The 17,173-nt window shown below is 57.3% G+C and overlaps 1 protein-coding gene across 2 annotated transcripts; it reads right to left on the bottom strand.

Moving 5' to 3' along the window:
* Positions 1-8,398: 8,398 nt before the first annotated feature.
* Positions 8,399-15,302, bottom strand: Tle5 (TLE family member 5, transcriptional modulator). Of its 2 annotated transcripts, none has more exons than XM_075975311.1 (7): positions 15,117-15,302; positions 13,529-13,626; positions 10,781-10,844; positions 10,266-10,310; positions 9,992-10,054; positions 9,572-9,646; positions 8,399-9,350 (listed from the first exon to the last, which is right to left on the bottom strand). In XM_075975311.1, the coding sequence occupies exons 1-7, from the start codon at positions 15,141-15,143 to the stop codon at positions 9,132-9,134; spliced, it is 591 nt and encodes a 196-aa protein (XP_075831426.1). In that variant the 5' UTR covers positions 15,144-15,302; the 3' UTR covers positions 8,399-9,131. The 2 variants fall into 2 exon arrangements, with proteins under 2 accessions (XP_075831426.1, XP_075831425.1); XM_075975310.1 differs by having other exon boundaries at positions 8,399-9,353; positions 15,117-15,294.
* Positions 15,303-17,173: the final 1,871 nt, after the last annotated feature.

Raw genomic sequence — 17,173 nt, forward strand, 5'->3', positions numbered from 1 at the left:
ACAAGTTAGAAAAAAAATTTTCCTTGCGTGCTCCGGGAGCCCTGGGGGGCTGCAAGTGGCTTCTCTGAGTCAGTGACACAGTGCCCCTTAAAGGATCAACACCCCCAAGAGCGAAGCAGAGACACACAGGGATCCCAGAAAGTGCAGATTCTGGCTTTGCTCCCCAGCCAATGCTACTCCACTGTGGGGACCTCATGAGGGGCCTCTCTGAGCATCAGGGGTGAAGGACCAGGCAGCCTGACTTACATGTTGGTGCCACCACCAGCCCTCTATCAGACCGGATTCCTAAGGGACCAGACACCTCAAATTAGTACACAGAACCTCAGCTGTGGGGACCAAACCTGAACACTAAAACATCTTGGGGGGCTCCACCCCTGACCACGCCCCCAGCCCCTCACTGGGGGATTCTAGGCTCCAAACCATGCCCATAGACCTTTTACTTTTGGAGATGAGATGGTGCTCGGTTGCTCCTGCCTTGGTCCCTACTGTAGCTGGGACAACAGGCTCAGCTCTGACATCAAGCTTAAGTGTGTTACCAGAGCTGAGAAAGCCACCTGTCACCTGGGAACCCCTCCCAGGGACAGAACAAGAGAGCTCTTAGCCCGTTTCACAGAGAAGAAACCTCAGATCTGGTTCATCATGAAGTCAGTCAATAAACACGTGCCTGATGCTACTATGTACAACTATGCACTGGGAAACAGCAGGCAGCAACCATTATCATAGTAACGGCAGGACCTCTGTGGGCAGCAAGCCAACTACAGGGGACAGAGGCGTTTATGAGACTCTGCTAGCCGGGCGGTGGTGGCCCACGCCTGTAATCCCAGCACTTGGGAGGCAGGCGGATCTCTGTGAGTTCGAGACCAGCCTGGTCTACAAAGGGAGTCCCAGGACAGGCTCCAAAGCTACAGAGAAACCCTGTCTCGAAAAAAAAAAAAGAGAGACTTTGCACAGGGTTTCCAGGATAGAAGGACAGACTGCCACCCTCTCTGATCAGACTCTGGGAGATGAGCTACAACCAGCCAATATCACAGCTCAGGTCAGGAGCAGCATGTGCAAAGCAAGAATTTAGACAGTGATGATAGAGACGAGCACACAGGAGCCACTGGTGCCACGTGCGTGTGTGGGCTCAGTGAGGTTGACATTGTAGATGGAAGTGACAGCAAAAAAGACCCTGGGGGACAGCACTCAGAGTCTGAGTGTTCAGTAACTCCCTGGAGCCCTGCCTAGAGTCCCTCAGTGAGGGGCTGGGGGCGTGGTCAGGGAGGAGCCCTGCCTAGAATCCCCAGTGAGGACTGGGGGTGTGGTCAGGATGAAGCCCCGCCTAGAATCCCCAGTGAGGGTCTGGGGCGTGGTCAGGGAGGACCCCTGCCTAGAATTCCCAATGAGGGGCGTGGTCAGGATGAAGCCCCGCCCAGAATCTCCCAGTGAGGGGCTGGGGCTTGGTCATGGTGGAGCCCCGCCTAGAATCCCCCAGTGAGGGGCTGGGTGTGGTCATGGTGGAGCCCCGCCCATAATCCTCCAGTGAGGGATTGGGGGCGTGGTCAGGGGTGGAGCACCCTTAATATGGAGACCACCATGCTCTCCAAAGTCCCAGGCCTAGTGCAGCACCCCGCCCCCAGGCCTTTGAAGATTCTGTACAGTGCACAGCTCCTTTTTTTTTTTTTTTTTTTGATTTTTCGAGACAGGGTTTCTCCATAGCTTTTTGGTTCCTGTTCTGGAACTAGCTCTTGTGGACCAGGCTGGCCTCGAACTCACAGAGATCCGCCTGTCTCTGCCTCCGGAGTGCTGGGATTAAAGGCTTGTGCCACCACCGCCCGGCTGCACAGCTCCTTTGACAGTGGAACATTCCCCCCACCCACCGTTCCCACCACTGAGACTCTCCCCTGCGATTCTGTGCCAGGGTCCCCTGAAGCATCTCCTAGCTCAGTAGCTCTCAACTTTCCAGATGCTAAGACCCATTAATACAGTTCCTCATGCTGTGGTGACCCCCCAACCATAAAACTATCTCATTACTACTTCATGACTGTAATCTTGCTACTCTTATGAGTTGTAATGTCTCTGCTTTCTGGTAGTAGACCCATAGGTTGAGAACCTAGTACCAACTCCTCAGTACTGGTTCCTGCCAGACTGGTTTGCTCCTTACTGATCATTTTTCCTTGCGGGTCGTTCTGTCCCCGTGGCGTGTGCCAAGCCACAACCCCCACCCCCCAGGCCCTGGCTCAAAACTAAAGCGGGCGACGGGGTGAGACCAAGGAACACACCAGAAATCCTGGGCACACTGCTGGGGAGTTTGAGAAAACACCGCGTCCCCCAACCCGTGCCCAGTCGCCAGATGGCCTGGGACCCCAGTACCTCCTTTCCCTGCGCCTTTGCCAAACCTCACCATCTTCCAAAAGCAAGCCTGTTTGCTATTGGTGGTAGCCCAGGCTGGTCTCAGCCTCTCCAGGGGAGTCAGGATCGCAGGTGCCTGTCACTGGAATCCTTTAAGCCCCCACCCCCACACAACACCCTTCCTTCTAATGACCCTCAGCCTCGGTGTTCTAATCCGGTACAAGCTCCCGGGGCTCCCTACTACCCAAGGACTCGGTCTCTCCTAGCTCCAAGCCGAGCGCATGTAGGTCACACCCTACACCCTCCCTGCTCTAGGCTCCCAATCCCTTGTGACTTAATTTGAGTTCTGGCTCCGGGACTTTCTCTGGGGCTTCCAGGAATCCCCTCCCCCTACTGTCTTCAAAGATGAGCCCAAGGCCAACTTGGGACCCGAGGGGACGTCCAGGAGGAGGGAACCACTGTCCAGCGGCTAAGCGTCCTGGGAAGCCACAGACTCCGCGCCTTCGTGGGAGTTGCGATCCCTCAGGACTGAACCCCATCACACCGGGAAGTGGGGAGCACTGCGGAGTATCAAGTCTGCCTGGCCCCCGGATCCCCCTCTTTGTAAAGTGGAGCTCAAAGGCTCGCAGTGACCCCCTGCCTTGGCTGCTCGCCAAAAGTAATAAGGAGAAAAGCCGAGACTGGGAGCCCGGACCGGGACTGCTCGGTCCACCTTAAATCAGACTGGCCGCCCCGCAGCCGGGGACCTGCCTATCTCCACCGCGGTTGGCCGGACGCGCCAGCCAATGGGCTCCCGCAGCGCCCACATGGGTCTCTGACGTCATTAGGAGCACTGGCCAATGAGTGTCACGCTCCCAGCAGCCAATAGCAGGAGGCGGTGGGCTGGGCTGGACCAATAGGAAAGCTCCCGTTGGACCGGGGCGCGCGGCTCCCACCAAGCTCCCCCCCACCCGCCCGGAGAGAGAGGGGGACTCGCGTGGTGGTCCCTGAGAATCGTGAATCCCTCTTTAAAATTTAAAAAAAGCCCCCTTAGCCAGCCTTGGTGGCGGATTCCTGCTATCCCAGCACTCAAGAAGCTGAGGCAGGAGGATGGTTGCGAGGTGAACACCTCCGTGGGTTACTGTCTCAAAACATTCTATATTAAAAAAATAAGTCCCCGCGACTCAGTTGTTACCTTGCCAGGCTCGGAGACAACGCGCCCTCGGGCCTGTTTTAGACATAGGTAAACTGACGCAAAGAGTACCGAGAGCACCTTGGACGCCTAGGGAATGGCTGACGTTCGTTTGTTTTTTGATCTCAGCTCGCGTCCCAGGGTTGTTTCGTCTAAATCACGGGTGGTGGTGGAATGGGCTTATTTTACAGGGAGACGGGAGGTTGGACGCGCTGGGCGTGCCTCAGTTTATCAGAACCGAGATTGCGTGGAGCGAGGTGAGGAAGCGTTCTGAGCTGGGAAAAACTACGTATCCCAGCAGCGCCCGCGCGCCTCACCGCGCTCGGGCTGTCAATCAAAGTAACGTGGGACCCCGCAGCCCGCGCCTCCGCCCGCCGCTCCCGCTTGCCAGCTCCCGCTCCCTCCCCGCCGGCTCCCGGCCCGGCGCGGTATAATTACAGCCCATTGATCCGACCCGGGCCGGGAAAGCGGCTCCCTCAGGGAGGCCAAAGCCTTTGGCTCCCGACAGCGCCAACCTCCCCCTCCCCGCGCCCCCAGCTGAGCCACTGGGCCACCAGCCAGGCCGACCCCCTCCTGCTGGCCCAGGGCTCGCGGGTGACCTCTGAGCCCCAGTTCCCGGCCAGGCTTGACAGGATAAAAAGAAAAACCACGCACGGGCATACACACACACACACACACACACAATCATTTTCTCCCTAAGAACATGGGGGAATCACCCCCTCCCCCAGACGTAGTACCTGGTTTTGCCAGAGAGATGCCCCCTGAGGTAGCCTGGGCTGGGCTAATGACAGGACTCTGCAGAGGGCAGAAGCCCCGGGAAGGCTGAGTCTGGAGTCACAAAGCTGCTTAGAAAATTCCCAAGGCTTCCTAAATGTGGGTGTTTTATACTGGGGCTCTACAGAGAGCATAGGAGTTGCCTCATTAGAAATCTCCCTAATTAAACGCTGGTCAAATTAAAATGGGTTGTTCTGACCTCTGGCCTTGCCTGTGGGCCCCCTTGCTTCTGGCTGTGGCAGCTGGGGGAGTAAAGGGAGGGTGGGGTGCAGCTGGGCGTCCCAGGAGGCACCAGGGTCGACTGAGGTTGGAAGAAGCCCCTTCTTGTTGAGCCGCTAGCAGACAGAGGAGGTTTGTGAACCCTAACCCTGCGCCAAGTGGACCCCACTCCAGGCCTCCTCCCTAACCTGGAGATCTCAAAAAATGACTTACAGTGAGATTAGAAAATGCCTAACTGCAGGGCAGGGCAGTGGTGGCGCACGCCTTTAACCCCAGCACTCAGAAGGCAGAGGCAGGAGGATCTCTGAGTGTGAGGCCAGCCTGGGCTACAGAGTGAGTTCCAGGACAGCCTGGGCTACAGAGAAACCCTGGCTTGAAAAACCAAGCAACAAACAAAAGAAAACAGTGCTTAACCAATGTGACCAGGCTCCATCTGCCACAATAAAGTACCATTTGCTGCCACCCATACCTCACAGAGAGAAGACTGTGACTTCATCTCCCCAACACCTGTGATCCCCCACTTCCATGTGAATCCCAGCTAAAGGTTCCCCCTAACCTCCAGAACCTTCCATAGCTTCCCATTGTCTCCAGAAATTCTCCAGGCTGCTCAGCTCTGTGTGGCAGGAGGCTGTAATTATTCATAGGGGACCTCAGGGCCCTTGCACCTGCTACAGGACAGGACTTTGTCAGCGATGGTCTGTGGGCGTGGTCGGGGTACAGTGACTTGCCTGGGTCCCCCCACACACTCTGCAGCCACACAGCTGCTGTCCCCCAGGTGGTCACCTCTTGGTCAGGGCTCCCCAGGCCACTGTGAAATCCACCATGCGTTCTTACCTTCTTCCTGCCTGCACCCCCATTTTGTGGGTTCCCTGCGGCAGTTGTAGATGTCTAATAAATACCCAAATCAGCCATGAAAAGAACATGGCTACGGGGTAGGGATTGGTTTAGTTAGTTTTGAGGGTTTTCGGACTTTCTGGGGGGTCTCCTTTCTGGTGCTGGGGATGAACCCCGGGCCTGGCCCATGCTGGGCAGGAAGTCACCCCTATTGCACCTACCGGGCCTTGACCTTCCTTCATCCTCCTGGGTTGCAGGGTGGTCAGACTTGAGGGTCGCTGGGCTCAGAGAAGACTAGAGACCCTGTCTGGGGCCAAACAGCAAAGTGAGGTCCACTCTTTGCATGACCCTGAATTGGGGGCCACCGCGGTATGACCGCCTCTTCCCCTGCTCCCTAACACTGGGCAGAGCAGAGGGGGAGCACCACCCAGCAGGCCCTGCAGCCTTGGAAGGGGAGCTGGAAGGAGGAGGTGAGGAGGAGGAAGAGAAATGAAGCTACAGAGGGTAGGAGGAGGGGAGGGGAGAAGGGGAGGAGAGGAGGAGGGGAGGGGAGGTGGGGTGGCTGCTGCGGGAGGCGGTCAAGGTTGTCTGGGGCTTGGCTGGCAGCCAGCTGCTGGGCCCAGGGGGCCAGGCAGTAGAGCAACCGACAGCAGGGGATGGGAGGGGAGGGAAGGGGAGGGGAGGGAAGGGAGGGGACGCGTGGGAAGAGGAGGAACCCAGCAGGAAGAGCAAAGGATAAAGAGCTTCACAGCCTGTGGGAACAGAGAAAGGGGGTGCAGATCAGAGCCAGAGCTGCGGGAGGACCCCAAGAGTCAGCAACAAATGAGGCTCTCTCTCTAGAGCCCAGCCTCAGTTTCCCTCCTTGTCCTGGTCCCTCTGTCTTCACCCCCACCCAGCTGATCTTGTGACCTCACTACCTGAGATTCTGAGCCCTATCCTCAAGCACTGAGCATCTGCAGGAGACACTCTGGACCCTGAAGACACAGCAGTGCCAAGGTGACCAAATGCTGTCACCCAGTGAGTCCTGCTGAGGGTCAGACACAGCAGGAGGTAGACAGTGAGAGGAGGAGATGACCGCTCCCTGTCCACCACTTAGTCTGGATGTCCCCACTTCTCAGTTCCCCTTTTCCATGTCACTACTGCCTACCCTATTTTTCTGCTCATACACTAAACAGCTCTTTAAAAGATGGGTTTCTGTCAGGAGGTTGTGGTGCACACCTTCAATCCCAGCACTCGGGAGGCAGAGGCAGGTGGATCGCTGTGATTTTGAGGCCAGCTTGGTTTACAAAGCGAGTTCCAGAACAGCCAGGACTATAGAGAAACTCTGTCTCTGTCTCAAAAAAAAAAAAAAAAAAAAAAAAAAAAAAAAAGGAAGGAAGGAAGGAAGGAAGAAAGAAAAGGGAGAAAGAAAGAAAAGGGAGAAAGAAAGATGGATTTCTATGCACACACTGAACTGTTCTGATCCAGTTGCTTGCAGTCTCTGGGCCTTTCTCCTGTGATACACAGCAAGCCTTGGTGTTTTAATGTCCTGCTGGTTTGGGGGGTGCTGCCTTGGTCTCCCCCATGCTGCCCTGGCCTCCCCCCTCCCCGTGATGCCTTGGTTTCCCCCATGCTGCCCTGGCCTCCCCCCTTGATGCCTTAGTCTACCCCTGTGATGCCTTGTGCTGTCCTGGCCTCCCGACCCAGAGGGAACCTAGAGTCTTTCTGTAGCCTTGTGTGATTTCCTGTGCTTCAGTGGGCCTCAGTTTCCCTGTCGGCACAACAGGAATTTCGCCATCTTCACCCCAGGATGAACTTAAGGTACAGCCTTCCAGGTCAGGGGGAGGGGACAGTCACTGCCTGGAGTCTACTCCTTGCTGGAGACAGGGTGGGGTCCCATTGGACCTGGGCCCTCAGCCTCCACAATCCCAAGAGTCCCCTAGGCAGAGACTGACCCCAGAACAGAGTGGATGTGGACACAGTGACACAGAGTGGCAGAAGGTCTCCTGTGGGACTCTATGGACCCAACCGAATCCCCAGGGAAGCACCTGGAGAGGCCACTGGTCCTTACTGGGCATGAGGAGCTGGACATCTTACCTTCTTCCCATCCCATCCCACCCAATCTTTCCCTGTCCATCCCCCTCCTTGTCCCCCCTTCATTGGGCAACCAGACCATCAACAGATGAATTACCCAAGGTCAGACTAGCTCAGTGCTCTCCCTGGGGTCTTTCCATCCCAGCCCAGCTGCTGGCAAGAGTCCCCCCACCCCCGGAGGAACCCTGGAGGCAAAGAGACAGTTATCACCCGGGCCCCTCAGATTGATCTTCCCAGGAGCAGACTCTGGCGGAAGAACCCAAGTGGGCACAGCACCCCAAGATCCCAGGTGAACCCAGGCCTTATGGTCCTTAGGCCTGGGCTCTAGCAAGAACCCACCACAAAACACAAAGGTGGTCAGGGCCTGGTGGCACAGAGGCAGGAGGATCTCTGTGAGGAGTTCCAGGCCAGCCTGGGCTACAGAGACAGTGCCTCATAAAACAAACAACCAACAAGCTAGTCCAACAAAAACAGGGCCACTGAGATGGCTCCACGGGTAAAGGCGATTGCAGCAAAGCCTGACATCCTGAGTTCGATTCCCAGGCCCGCATGGTGGAAAACAGACTTCTGCACAGTGTCTGAGCAGACAAACACCTAACAAACCAGTGACTATAAAAAATAAAAACAAGCCGGGCGGTGGTGGCGCACGCCTTTAATCCCAGCACTTGGGAGGCAGAGGCAGGAGGATCTCTGTGAGTTCGAGACCAGCCTGGTCTACAAGAGCTAGTTCCAGGACAGGCTCTAAAACCACAGAGAAACCCTGTCTCGAAAAACCAAAAAAAAAAAAAAAAAAAAGAAAAACAAGTAGAGATTCATGCCAGGGCCTTCCCACAGACAGCCTAGCAGGGCCCAGTGACTCACCTGTGAACTGTGCTGTGGGACCCCATGTCAGTGGCTCACCACTGCTTGCCCACCAAGGGATCTTCCGTCCCGGGACGGGGGTGTCCCAAGGAAAGGGGTCCCCACCACACAAGACAGAGGCAGAGACACAGCAGACAACCTTTTCATGTTTTTATTTTAAAGGCACAGCTAGACCCCACCCTCAGTACAGCAATCCCCCTTCGTGGGGAGACCAAGACGACACACCAAAGCTAACTATATACACAGACACGCGCGGCGCTTCGGTCTTTTAACTCTTTCCTCTTTTTCTTTCTTTAAATCCCCTTTCTTAGAAGACAAGCTATAGAATACTGGGGCAAAAAAAAGGAATAATAAACAAACCAAATTCAGAACCCTCATGTTTATTTGGGGAAGGGGAGGAAGGGAGGTTTGTGGGTGCCCACCCCCACTGCAGTCCCGAGTCTTCATGTCACTTCCTCTGTTCCCCTTCTTCGTGGGCGAGGGAACTGGACTGGGTGAGTTGGGAGGGGGGTCTGGACCTAGCAAGTGTACAGTGTGGGGAAGCAGAGCCGGGGCACGGGGAGGACTCGGGGCGCACAGGGCGGAAAGGGGCAGCTAGAGTTGCATTGTGTACATTCTGGGCCAAGACTGGTGGCGGTGACCCAGATAAATGTCGCAGGTGGGGGATTTCTTGATGCTCTCTGTAACCTGGGGTGTCCCTCTGAGGTCCCCTAGGTCCAGGGTGCAGGGCAAAAATGCTGGAACCGGGACTGGGGGTGGAAGCTTGAGTAGTGACCGAGTTCTGTGCTGTGTGGCCCTCGGAACACTGCTCCCTCTCTGTGCCTGTCTCCCCTGTGTCCCCCCCTCCCCCCGCCCCCCTCCCCAGGAGCTAATCCGACTTCTCGCCGTCATCCTCCTGGTGGGTGTCCCCATCATGTCCATTCTTGTCCTCCTTAGAGAGGTGTGCCTGAGAGCCCAGAGCCGAGAGGGACAGCAGGCCGGTGCCCGCGCTGACTGCAGGGAGCGATGGTGGCTGGAGACCCACGGGCAGCGGTGTCAGGGGCAGGGCCAGCGCCTGCAGCTGGGACAGCTGGTGAGCCTGGAGCTGCTGCTGCGGGGTGGGGGGGGACGGGGTCAGCCCACGACCCCTCCCCGCACATCCAGGTCATTTGCCCACCCGGGGCACCAGTCAGTCACGCAGGTCCTCGTCACCGTCAGCTAGCTTGCCCATCTGAGTCATGCGTCCATCTGTGTCCCTGTCACTGGTCTCCTGCCTGTCCAGATCACCTATCAGTCACCTGTCCCTGCTCACCCAGGGCTCTGACTTACTCGGATGATGGAGTTCAACTCAGGAGCCGTGACCTGCTTGGCTCTCTCGATGGCTCCCAGGACCTGTTGCTGATGCTGGAATAGGCAGAGGAGGGGGCAGTGACTGTTCTCTCACGCAAAGGACAATTGCAGTGGACAACCGCTGGAATGTACAGGGAAGCCCTGCCCTAGGTACTCAGGGGGACCATGGGAGGATGTGGGGTGGCCACGGCTAGGAATCCAGCTCGGGGACTACAGGAGTCACCTGCCCACCTGGTTCCCCCATCATCTGCCCTCCCTCCATCCCGGTCCTCTTTTATGACAAGGGTCTGACCCTACCACTTCACTTCTCTGCTAAATTTAGGGTGGGCAGGTTTGTGCCTCCAGGGCAACCGGCAGGTACAGAGGGAGCCCCATTGCCCCCGCTGGTGGCTTGCTTACCTCCTGTGACAAATAGGGCAGAACCTGGGCGCAAATCCCATTCAGCCTCTTCACGATTTCAGCCTGGAACACACATAATTTCCCTCAGTATCTGGGGGACACTTGGAGGGGGTGGGGACGGGGCTGAGGCCATGCCTGGGGGCCAGCCAGGCCCACCAAGAAGGACTAAGATGTGGGGGTGCTGGGCCTGCCTCTGGAGGGGTAACAGGAGTAGTCTTAACTCTCAGTCTGGAAGTCACTGGGCGCTGAGGTGATGAGGGAAACTGAGGCTTACCTGTTTATGCATCTCGATGTTCAATCCATAGGACATCTCATAGTACTGTAGGGTGGGGAAGGAGGCGTGTCAGGGACCAAGGGGGGTGACATTCTGGGTGGCCTGGCTCTCTCTGCACATCCCAGCATTCCCTGTGCCCCTCCCATCCACTGAGTTCCTATTTGTTCTTCACGACCCTTGCCACAAAGCCCTAAGACCCCACAACCTCCTCTGCAGGGAACTACAGGTCCCATCCGGCCATGGACGGCCTGGAGGGAGGGGACTGGTGATGGCTTCCCAGTTGCTTCCGGCTGGCTGGCTGTGGCTGACTCCCACGGCCGCCTCCTCCAGCTGCAGCCAAGGACAGCGGGGTCCTGGCAGGCCCAGGATACAAGTCAGTAGTTTGGCACCTCAGCCACTACCCAGGCCTGCGGCCAGGCCACCCTCAGCCACAGGGACTTGGTAGCAGGCACCTGCACTGTGTGGGGAGTCTGGGGTCACCCGCCCAGACCCCCGGGGCCCTGAGGGGACTTTACCATGACGTAATGCCGCTGCATCTCTGACTTCTCGCTGGCCAGCTTGTCGCACTCCAGCTTGAGGCTGAGGACACACAAGGGTAGCTCAGGTCCCCTCGGCCCGCCTTCTGGAGGGTCAGACTAAAAACTTTTTGGTTGGTGTGTTTGAGACGGGGTCTCGTGTAGCCCAGGCTAGCTTTCAACTCACTATGGAGCTGAGGACGACTCTGAACTCCTGATTCCCCTGCCTTAGCCCCCTGCAGGCTGGGCTGCCCGCCTGCACCACCAACTGAGCCCCAGTCCTGCAGGCTGAGAAGCGGCCAAGCACCACATCTGACTGCATTTAAGGACACCCCTAGGTTTTCTGCAATCCTGGGCAGGCAGGGTTGCCTCAGCTTACCCTACTGTGAAACTATGAGAACAACCTCATCAAAATAACCACCACCGAGGCAGAGGTGCCCCTGTGAGCCGCCGATGAGGTATGCAGAACTTGCCCTCCATCTTCACAGGTCACTCAGCGGGTTTCCAGAGAGGGTGAGTGGACAGTTCAAGGTCACACAGCTGGGCGGTAACCTAAGAACTTTCTCCACACACAGACAGATGAAGAGACTGAGGGGGCCCAGGGCTGAGGGGGACAGTGGGAGAGGCCCCCAAGGGAGCCCTGCTGTCTCCCTGGTTCCATCCCGGGTCATCTGCTCTACTTCTCTGGGCCCCAGTTACAGCCAGGATGATGAGGGTCAAAGGGTCTGGGGCTCGCTGAGGAAGGAGAGAAGGGACACTCCCAAGCTGTTCTCTGACCTTCACACTGTACCGTGGCACCCCCCTATAAGTATATTAAGAAATATTTCTTTAAATCCAGAAAAGAAACAAGCAAAAAAAGAAAAACAAAACAACACTTTGGAACGTGAGAGAGTGAACAGGAGGGTAGCCGCGAATCCTACCCTATCTGAAAATTAAAAAGCCCTATACTTGCGAACCCAAAGCAGGAGAATCTCTGAGTTCAAGGCCAGACTGGTCTACACAGCAAGTTCCAGGGCTGTGGAGAGAGATCCTGTCTCAAAAAACAAAACAAAAAGCGAAGAAGAAGAAGAAGAAGAAGAAGAAGAAGAAGAAGAAGAAGAAGAAGAAGAAGAAGAAGAAGAAGAAGAAGAAGAAGAAGAAGAGAAAAAAAAAGGCCAAATATATAAAATAAAAGCAGCCGCAGGACGTCTCAGGCTGTCACGGAGCCAGGATCCCACCCTGGCTGGGTCCCCGACTAGTCTAGCCTGGTCGCACAGCCAACCTGTTCTCACAAAATAACTGAGTATTGAGGTGAATGGGTCCCCACCAGGGCTTAGCGGTCAAGTGACTGTGGCTCAGACACAAGGATCCCAGTTCGAATCCCAGAGCCAGGCTGGGGACACCCAGGCTTGTGTTATGTTCTCCCACAAGGTGAGGACTGGGGGAGATACAGGAGCTCGAGAGACCAAGAAGGACATCGCTGTCACGTGGTGGACACACACACACACACACACACACACACAAATAACTAATAGTAAGTTCAGGCTGGGCGTGGCTCAGCCATGAGCACCAAGGGAAAGGGGGGGTTGTGGTGGGGAGATGGGAGGTGGGGGGAGGGACTGACAGAAACTATCCCCAGGGAACTTATTCTCAAGGTGCGGATGTCGCTCCCATGTGGGTTGTCCCCCCAAAAGGGAGCCCCTTCACCCTCACCCCACACAGCCAGGAACCCAGGCCCAGCACACAGCACAAGGCAGCTCTGAGAGAGCATCCTTCCCCTGGGGGACAGCACACAGCAGCCTGTAGATCTTGACGAGGCCAGCCAGGTTCCACAGACACAAGTGGGGACCAGAACCACAGGGGGGGGCACTAGCGAGGTGGCCCAGTGGGTAGCCCGCTGGCCTAGCACAGGAAGCCCTTACTTGTCTATCTACTATCAGTAGCTCAAGGTCACCTTTGGCTACAAAGACAGCTGGGGAAAGCCTGGGCTACACGAGACCCTGTCTCAAAATAAATACCAAAAAGTAAAAATATAAATCAAAAAAATTCACAAAACCTGAGATTTCCTCTTTTTCATGGAAAAATCTGAAGGTCTTTCAAAGTCTATTATTGTTATTATTATTATTATTACTACTACTACTACTATTATTATGTGGTTGTTATTATTATTTGTTTTCTGAGGCAGAGGTTTGCTCTATATCTCAGGCTAGCCCAGAACACCTCCATCCTGCTGCCCGTATGTCTGAGGGCTGGCATGGCGGGCCTGGCACCCCTATGCCCAATCACCGTTGGGTTATGGAGTAAAATGGGGACCCTGAGCCACTCCCCAGCTTCAGACTGCTTCTGTGCTGTGCAGACCCTTGGAAAATGCTGACCTCTCTGGGTTTCAGGGTGATCAGTTTCACACATGAGAGGCAGGAAGAGGATTTGTGGGAGCCAGCCAGCTGGAGGGTCTGGGGGACACCAGCAAGCTCCCCACTCCACAACTGGTGAAAGGGGTGGGCTGTGTGGGCTCCACGCGGCCCGTGTTACTGTCGACACGGCCTCTGAAGCCATGAACAGTGTGTGCCTCAGTTTCCTCTTCCACACTATGGGGCTGCTGGTTTGGTTTTGGACCCAGGGTGGTATGTAGCCCAGGCTGGCCTCCAACTGGCTAAGTAGCAGAGGATGACCTTGCACTGCTGACCCCCTAGCCTCCACCCCCACCAGCCTTCCTCCAGGTCCCTGACAAGCCTCTCTTCTAAGGGTGTGCCCCCGGCCCGGGCTCACCTGTGGTACTGTGCTTGCAGCAACTGGAACTCATCTTTGATGCGGTCGCAAGAGTCGGAGGTGGTGAACTTGAGCTGCTGGGGGAGGTGGGAGGAGCCCTGCGGGATGCGGGGTGGGAGTGCGGGAGGGTGAGTGCCCCGCCCACACCCCACTTCCTGGGATGTGCTCTGCAGGCCCGGGCAGCCCTCACTGAGGGAGCCAGGAGGGGGCAGGGAGGCCCCCAGGCAATGGGGTGCTTTTAGCGCGGGTCATTTGCGGGGACAAGCACCCATGGGGAGGGGTGCACCCCTGTCCTCCAGCTGCCCCGAGGAGTCCCCGGAAAGCCCCTCTATGTTAAGCAGGGCACCAGCCTGCCTTCAAAGCCAGCTTGGAAGACGAACCTAGCTACCACCCCACATTTCCTGGGGGTACCCATCACACCTGTTTCCTCGGGTGTGGGAGGGGACCCCAAAATCTTTCTAACCCCGAGGGTCCCTCGCGGGGTTCCTCCAGGCCCCAGCCAAAGCCATGGGAGGAAGACAGGACTGGAAGTCAGAGATGGAGCCTGTAGCTCTGTGGGGGCGGGGGGGGGGGACAGAGGGGTGTCCCTGGGGTGAGGGGATGTACTGGGCCAGGATCTGAGGACACTGGGCCAAGAGTTAGGGTGTAAGATCCTCGGATTTGGGGAGCAGAGTTAGCGTCTGGGAGAGCAAGGCTGGGAGCAGGAAACGGGGTGCAGAGCCACTGGGAGCCGGGGTTGGATGTGGGGGGGACGGCGCCTGGAGCTGGAGGGAGCAGACGTGGGGGGGCTTGGGCTCCGGACAGGGGTAGGCACACACTGGACGTTATAGGGGTGCAGGGTCCCACACACCCTGGTGTTGGCACGATGGGGGCTGGGAGGAGGCAGGCCTCTGGGATGCGGGGCCTCTGCTGAAGAACGCAGGGCCGGCCAGGTTGGGGGGTGGCGCTGGGCCCGGATGGTGACGCCAGGCCCGACCGGGCTGAAGGGAGAGGCAGGGGATGCGGGGCCTGGATTCGGGGGTGCTGGGCAGCAGACTTAGGGACAGGACAGATCTGAGGTGGAAGGAAGTGCAGGGCCTTGGACTTGGGGGCAGGCCGGTCTGGGGTCATTAGCGACCTGGGCCTGGGGGGTGCAGAGCCCGGAGTTGGGCGTGCAAGGTCTCAGGCTGGAGGACATGCGCCGCCTGGGCTTGGGGTGCTGCAGGGCCTGTGCCCCAGGGCTAGGAGACAGACCTGATGCGGCTGGAGTGGGGTGCGGGGCCCTGGGCTGGGAGACAGACTAGTCCGGAGCCTGAAGGGGGGGGGACCCCGTAGTCGGGATGGGCGGAGGGTGGGGGGTCTCGGGGCCGGGATTCAAGTTCAGGGATCCGGGCTGAAGGATGCAGTGCTGGGCCGGTGGGGGTGCAAGGACCCTGGGGACAGACCCCCCAGGACTGGGGGACAGGCCTCTGGGAGCTGGGGGCGCGTAAGGAGCCCCTGGGACAGGCCCTAGGCAGGGAGACAGGCGGGATCAAAGCTACGGGGGTGCAGTGAGCCGAGCTGGGGGTGCAGGGCGAGCTCCGGGGTGCAGCGCGGGGGTCCCCCTTACCGAGTGCCGGCTTTGCGGAAACATCATGTCAGTCGCGGGGGGCGCGGGCTGCGCCCCGGCTCGGGCGGCTCGGGGGGCGCCGGGCGGCCGCGCTTTGTCCCCGATCGGCAGCTCCGGGGCCCCGCGTCCCGCCTCCTGCGCCGCCCGCCGCCCGCCCGCGCCGCCCGCGCTATTGTGTAATGGCGACGCGGTGCCGCCCGGGCTCCCGCTCCACCTGCCGCGCCCGGCACTGCGCAGGCCCGGACGCCCCACCCGTGACCTTGGCTCCGCGCGCCCCGCCCCCGCCGCGCCCCGGCCCGAGGCCTGCCTCAGTGTCCCGTCCCAGTCCCCAGGCCACAGACCCACAGTCTGGGCGCCCAGGCGCCAAGGTGCATTTATGGAGCGCCTACGGTGTGCCTACGGTGTGCCTTGATCTCTCTGGAGTGGTAAGGGTTGGCACGGTTGGGGGGCACACTGGGCACCATGGTGCCTGACACCCGTCCCACAAAAGGGTGCCAAGCTTGTCAGGCACTGACTGGGGTGTGGAGGCAGAAGGATCAAGAGTTCCAGCTCAACGTGGGCTACCTGAGATTGGGTCTCAAAACAACAAAAAGTAAAACAGGCTTTGAGTGGTGGTGCAAGGCGTTAACCCCAGTGCGGAGGAAAGTGGACGCCAGCCCTATCTCCTCGTCGAGTTCCGGTACAACCTGGGCTGCACAAGCCCCTATCTCAAAACAACAAAAAGTTAAAGAGTTCCACAGGAACTGCTGGTGGTCAGGCCTTTAATCCCAGAGGCAGAGGCAGGAGGATCTCTGTGAGTTCCAGGACAGCCTGGGCTACATGAGCCCTTTCTCAAAAATAATAAAAAATGAAACATAAATAAATATATAAAAAGAACTATTTCCCTGGGCTAAGACCCGTTATCCCAGCATTCCATAGCAAGCTGAGGCAGGGGGGTTCCCACAATTTCAAGCCAGCCTGAGCTGTAGAACAAGACCCTGTCACATACCTGAGACAGCCGGACAAATGTCATCAACTGTTCAGGTGGCCCACAAAGCTGGAGGAGAAACCAGTGGCCAGCAAGGCCTGGTGCACTGTGATGCTGAACCCCAGTGGGGAGCTGGGAGGTAGGAAAGTAGCTAAACCATAGAGGACAAGGCCCCTGGGGCCACGACTCAGACCCTGCTCATGACAGGGATTCCGTAAAGGCTCCACTGTTGAGCGTGACATTGTTCTATTTTATTTTATGAGAATACAGTCTCGTGTAGCCCAGGCTGGCCTGGAAATCTGTAGCAGAGGATAACCCTGAATTCCTGTTCCTCCTGTACCAGGTCCACTTTCCCTATGGCCATCCTCCTGTCCCACACTGGGACAGACAGACCCCTTTTCTTGGTGGCACCTTCTGATTCCAACCAGGCCAACATCTTCAAGTCCTAGAAAGTCAAATTTCATGGCAGTGGCTGGCCCTGTGTGGTCACATCCCCACCCTGCCCTTCCCAACCACAAGGGTGATACAAACCACAAAGGCCTAGCCACGCACTGTGGGGGCCGGGGAGCAGAACACAGCCTGACACAGGCTCGTTCTCGACTGCCTGCAAGTTGTTTTGCTTTCTCCCTCCCTTCTTCCTCCCTCCCTCCCTCCCTCCCTCCTTCCTTCCTTCCTTCCTTCCTTCTTTCCTTCCTTCTGTTAGCCACGGAATGGTGACAAACTCAGGACCTTTACTCTCAGCACTAGGAAGGTACATAGTGAGACCCTGCCTCAAAAATACCATAATTAATTAGTTAGTTAATAACTAGATGAACAGCGTTCTAAAGCATGCCAGGAAGGACGCGTTGCGGTCAGGCTGTGTTGGATGCATGCGTTGACTACCCACTGAATTGATTGATTGACGGGGAGTCCGGGGTGTTCTCCTGCCGGTCTGAATCTGTGTGACCCATTGGGGGTTTAGGTCTGGATTCTGCCCTGAGCCAGGCCCCAGTCTACTTCTTACTCTCCATTTTGAGACTGGGTCTTACTAAGTAACCCAGACTGTCTGTCTTGGGACTTGGGGTTCTTCTGCCTCAGCCCCACAAAAGCT

Source organism: Microtus pennsylvanicus, chromosome 6 (assembly GCF_037038515.1).
Source record: "Microtus pennsylvanicus isolate mMicPen1 chromosome 6, mMicPen1.hap1, whole genome shotgun sequence".
NCBI lineage: Eukaryota > Metazoa > Chordata > Mammalia > Rodentia > Cricetidae > Microtus > Microtus pennsylvanicus.

Bases quoted from the DNA above. Each gene is read 5' to 3' on its own strand.
- Tle5 (XM_075975310.1), bottom strand. From the start codon at position 15,143: ATGATGTTTCCGCAAAGCCGGCACTCG. The intron at 13,627-15,116 runs GTAAGGGGGACC...CGCATCCCGCAG, and splicing joins TTCCGCAAAGCCGGCACTCG to GGCTCCTCCCACCTCCCCCA. The intron at 9,647-9,991 runs GTAAGCAAGCCA...TGCCTATTCCAG, and splicing joins TGCCCTATTTGTCACAGGAG to CATCAGCAACAGGTCCTGGG.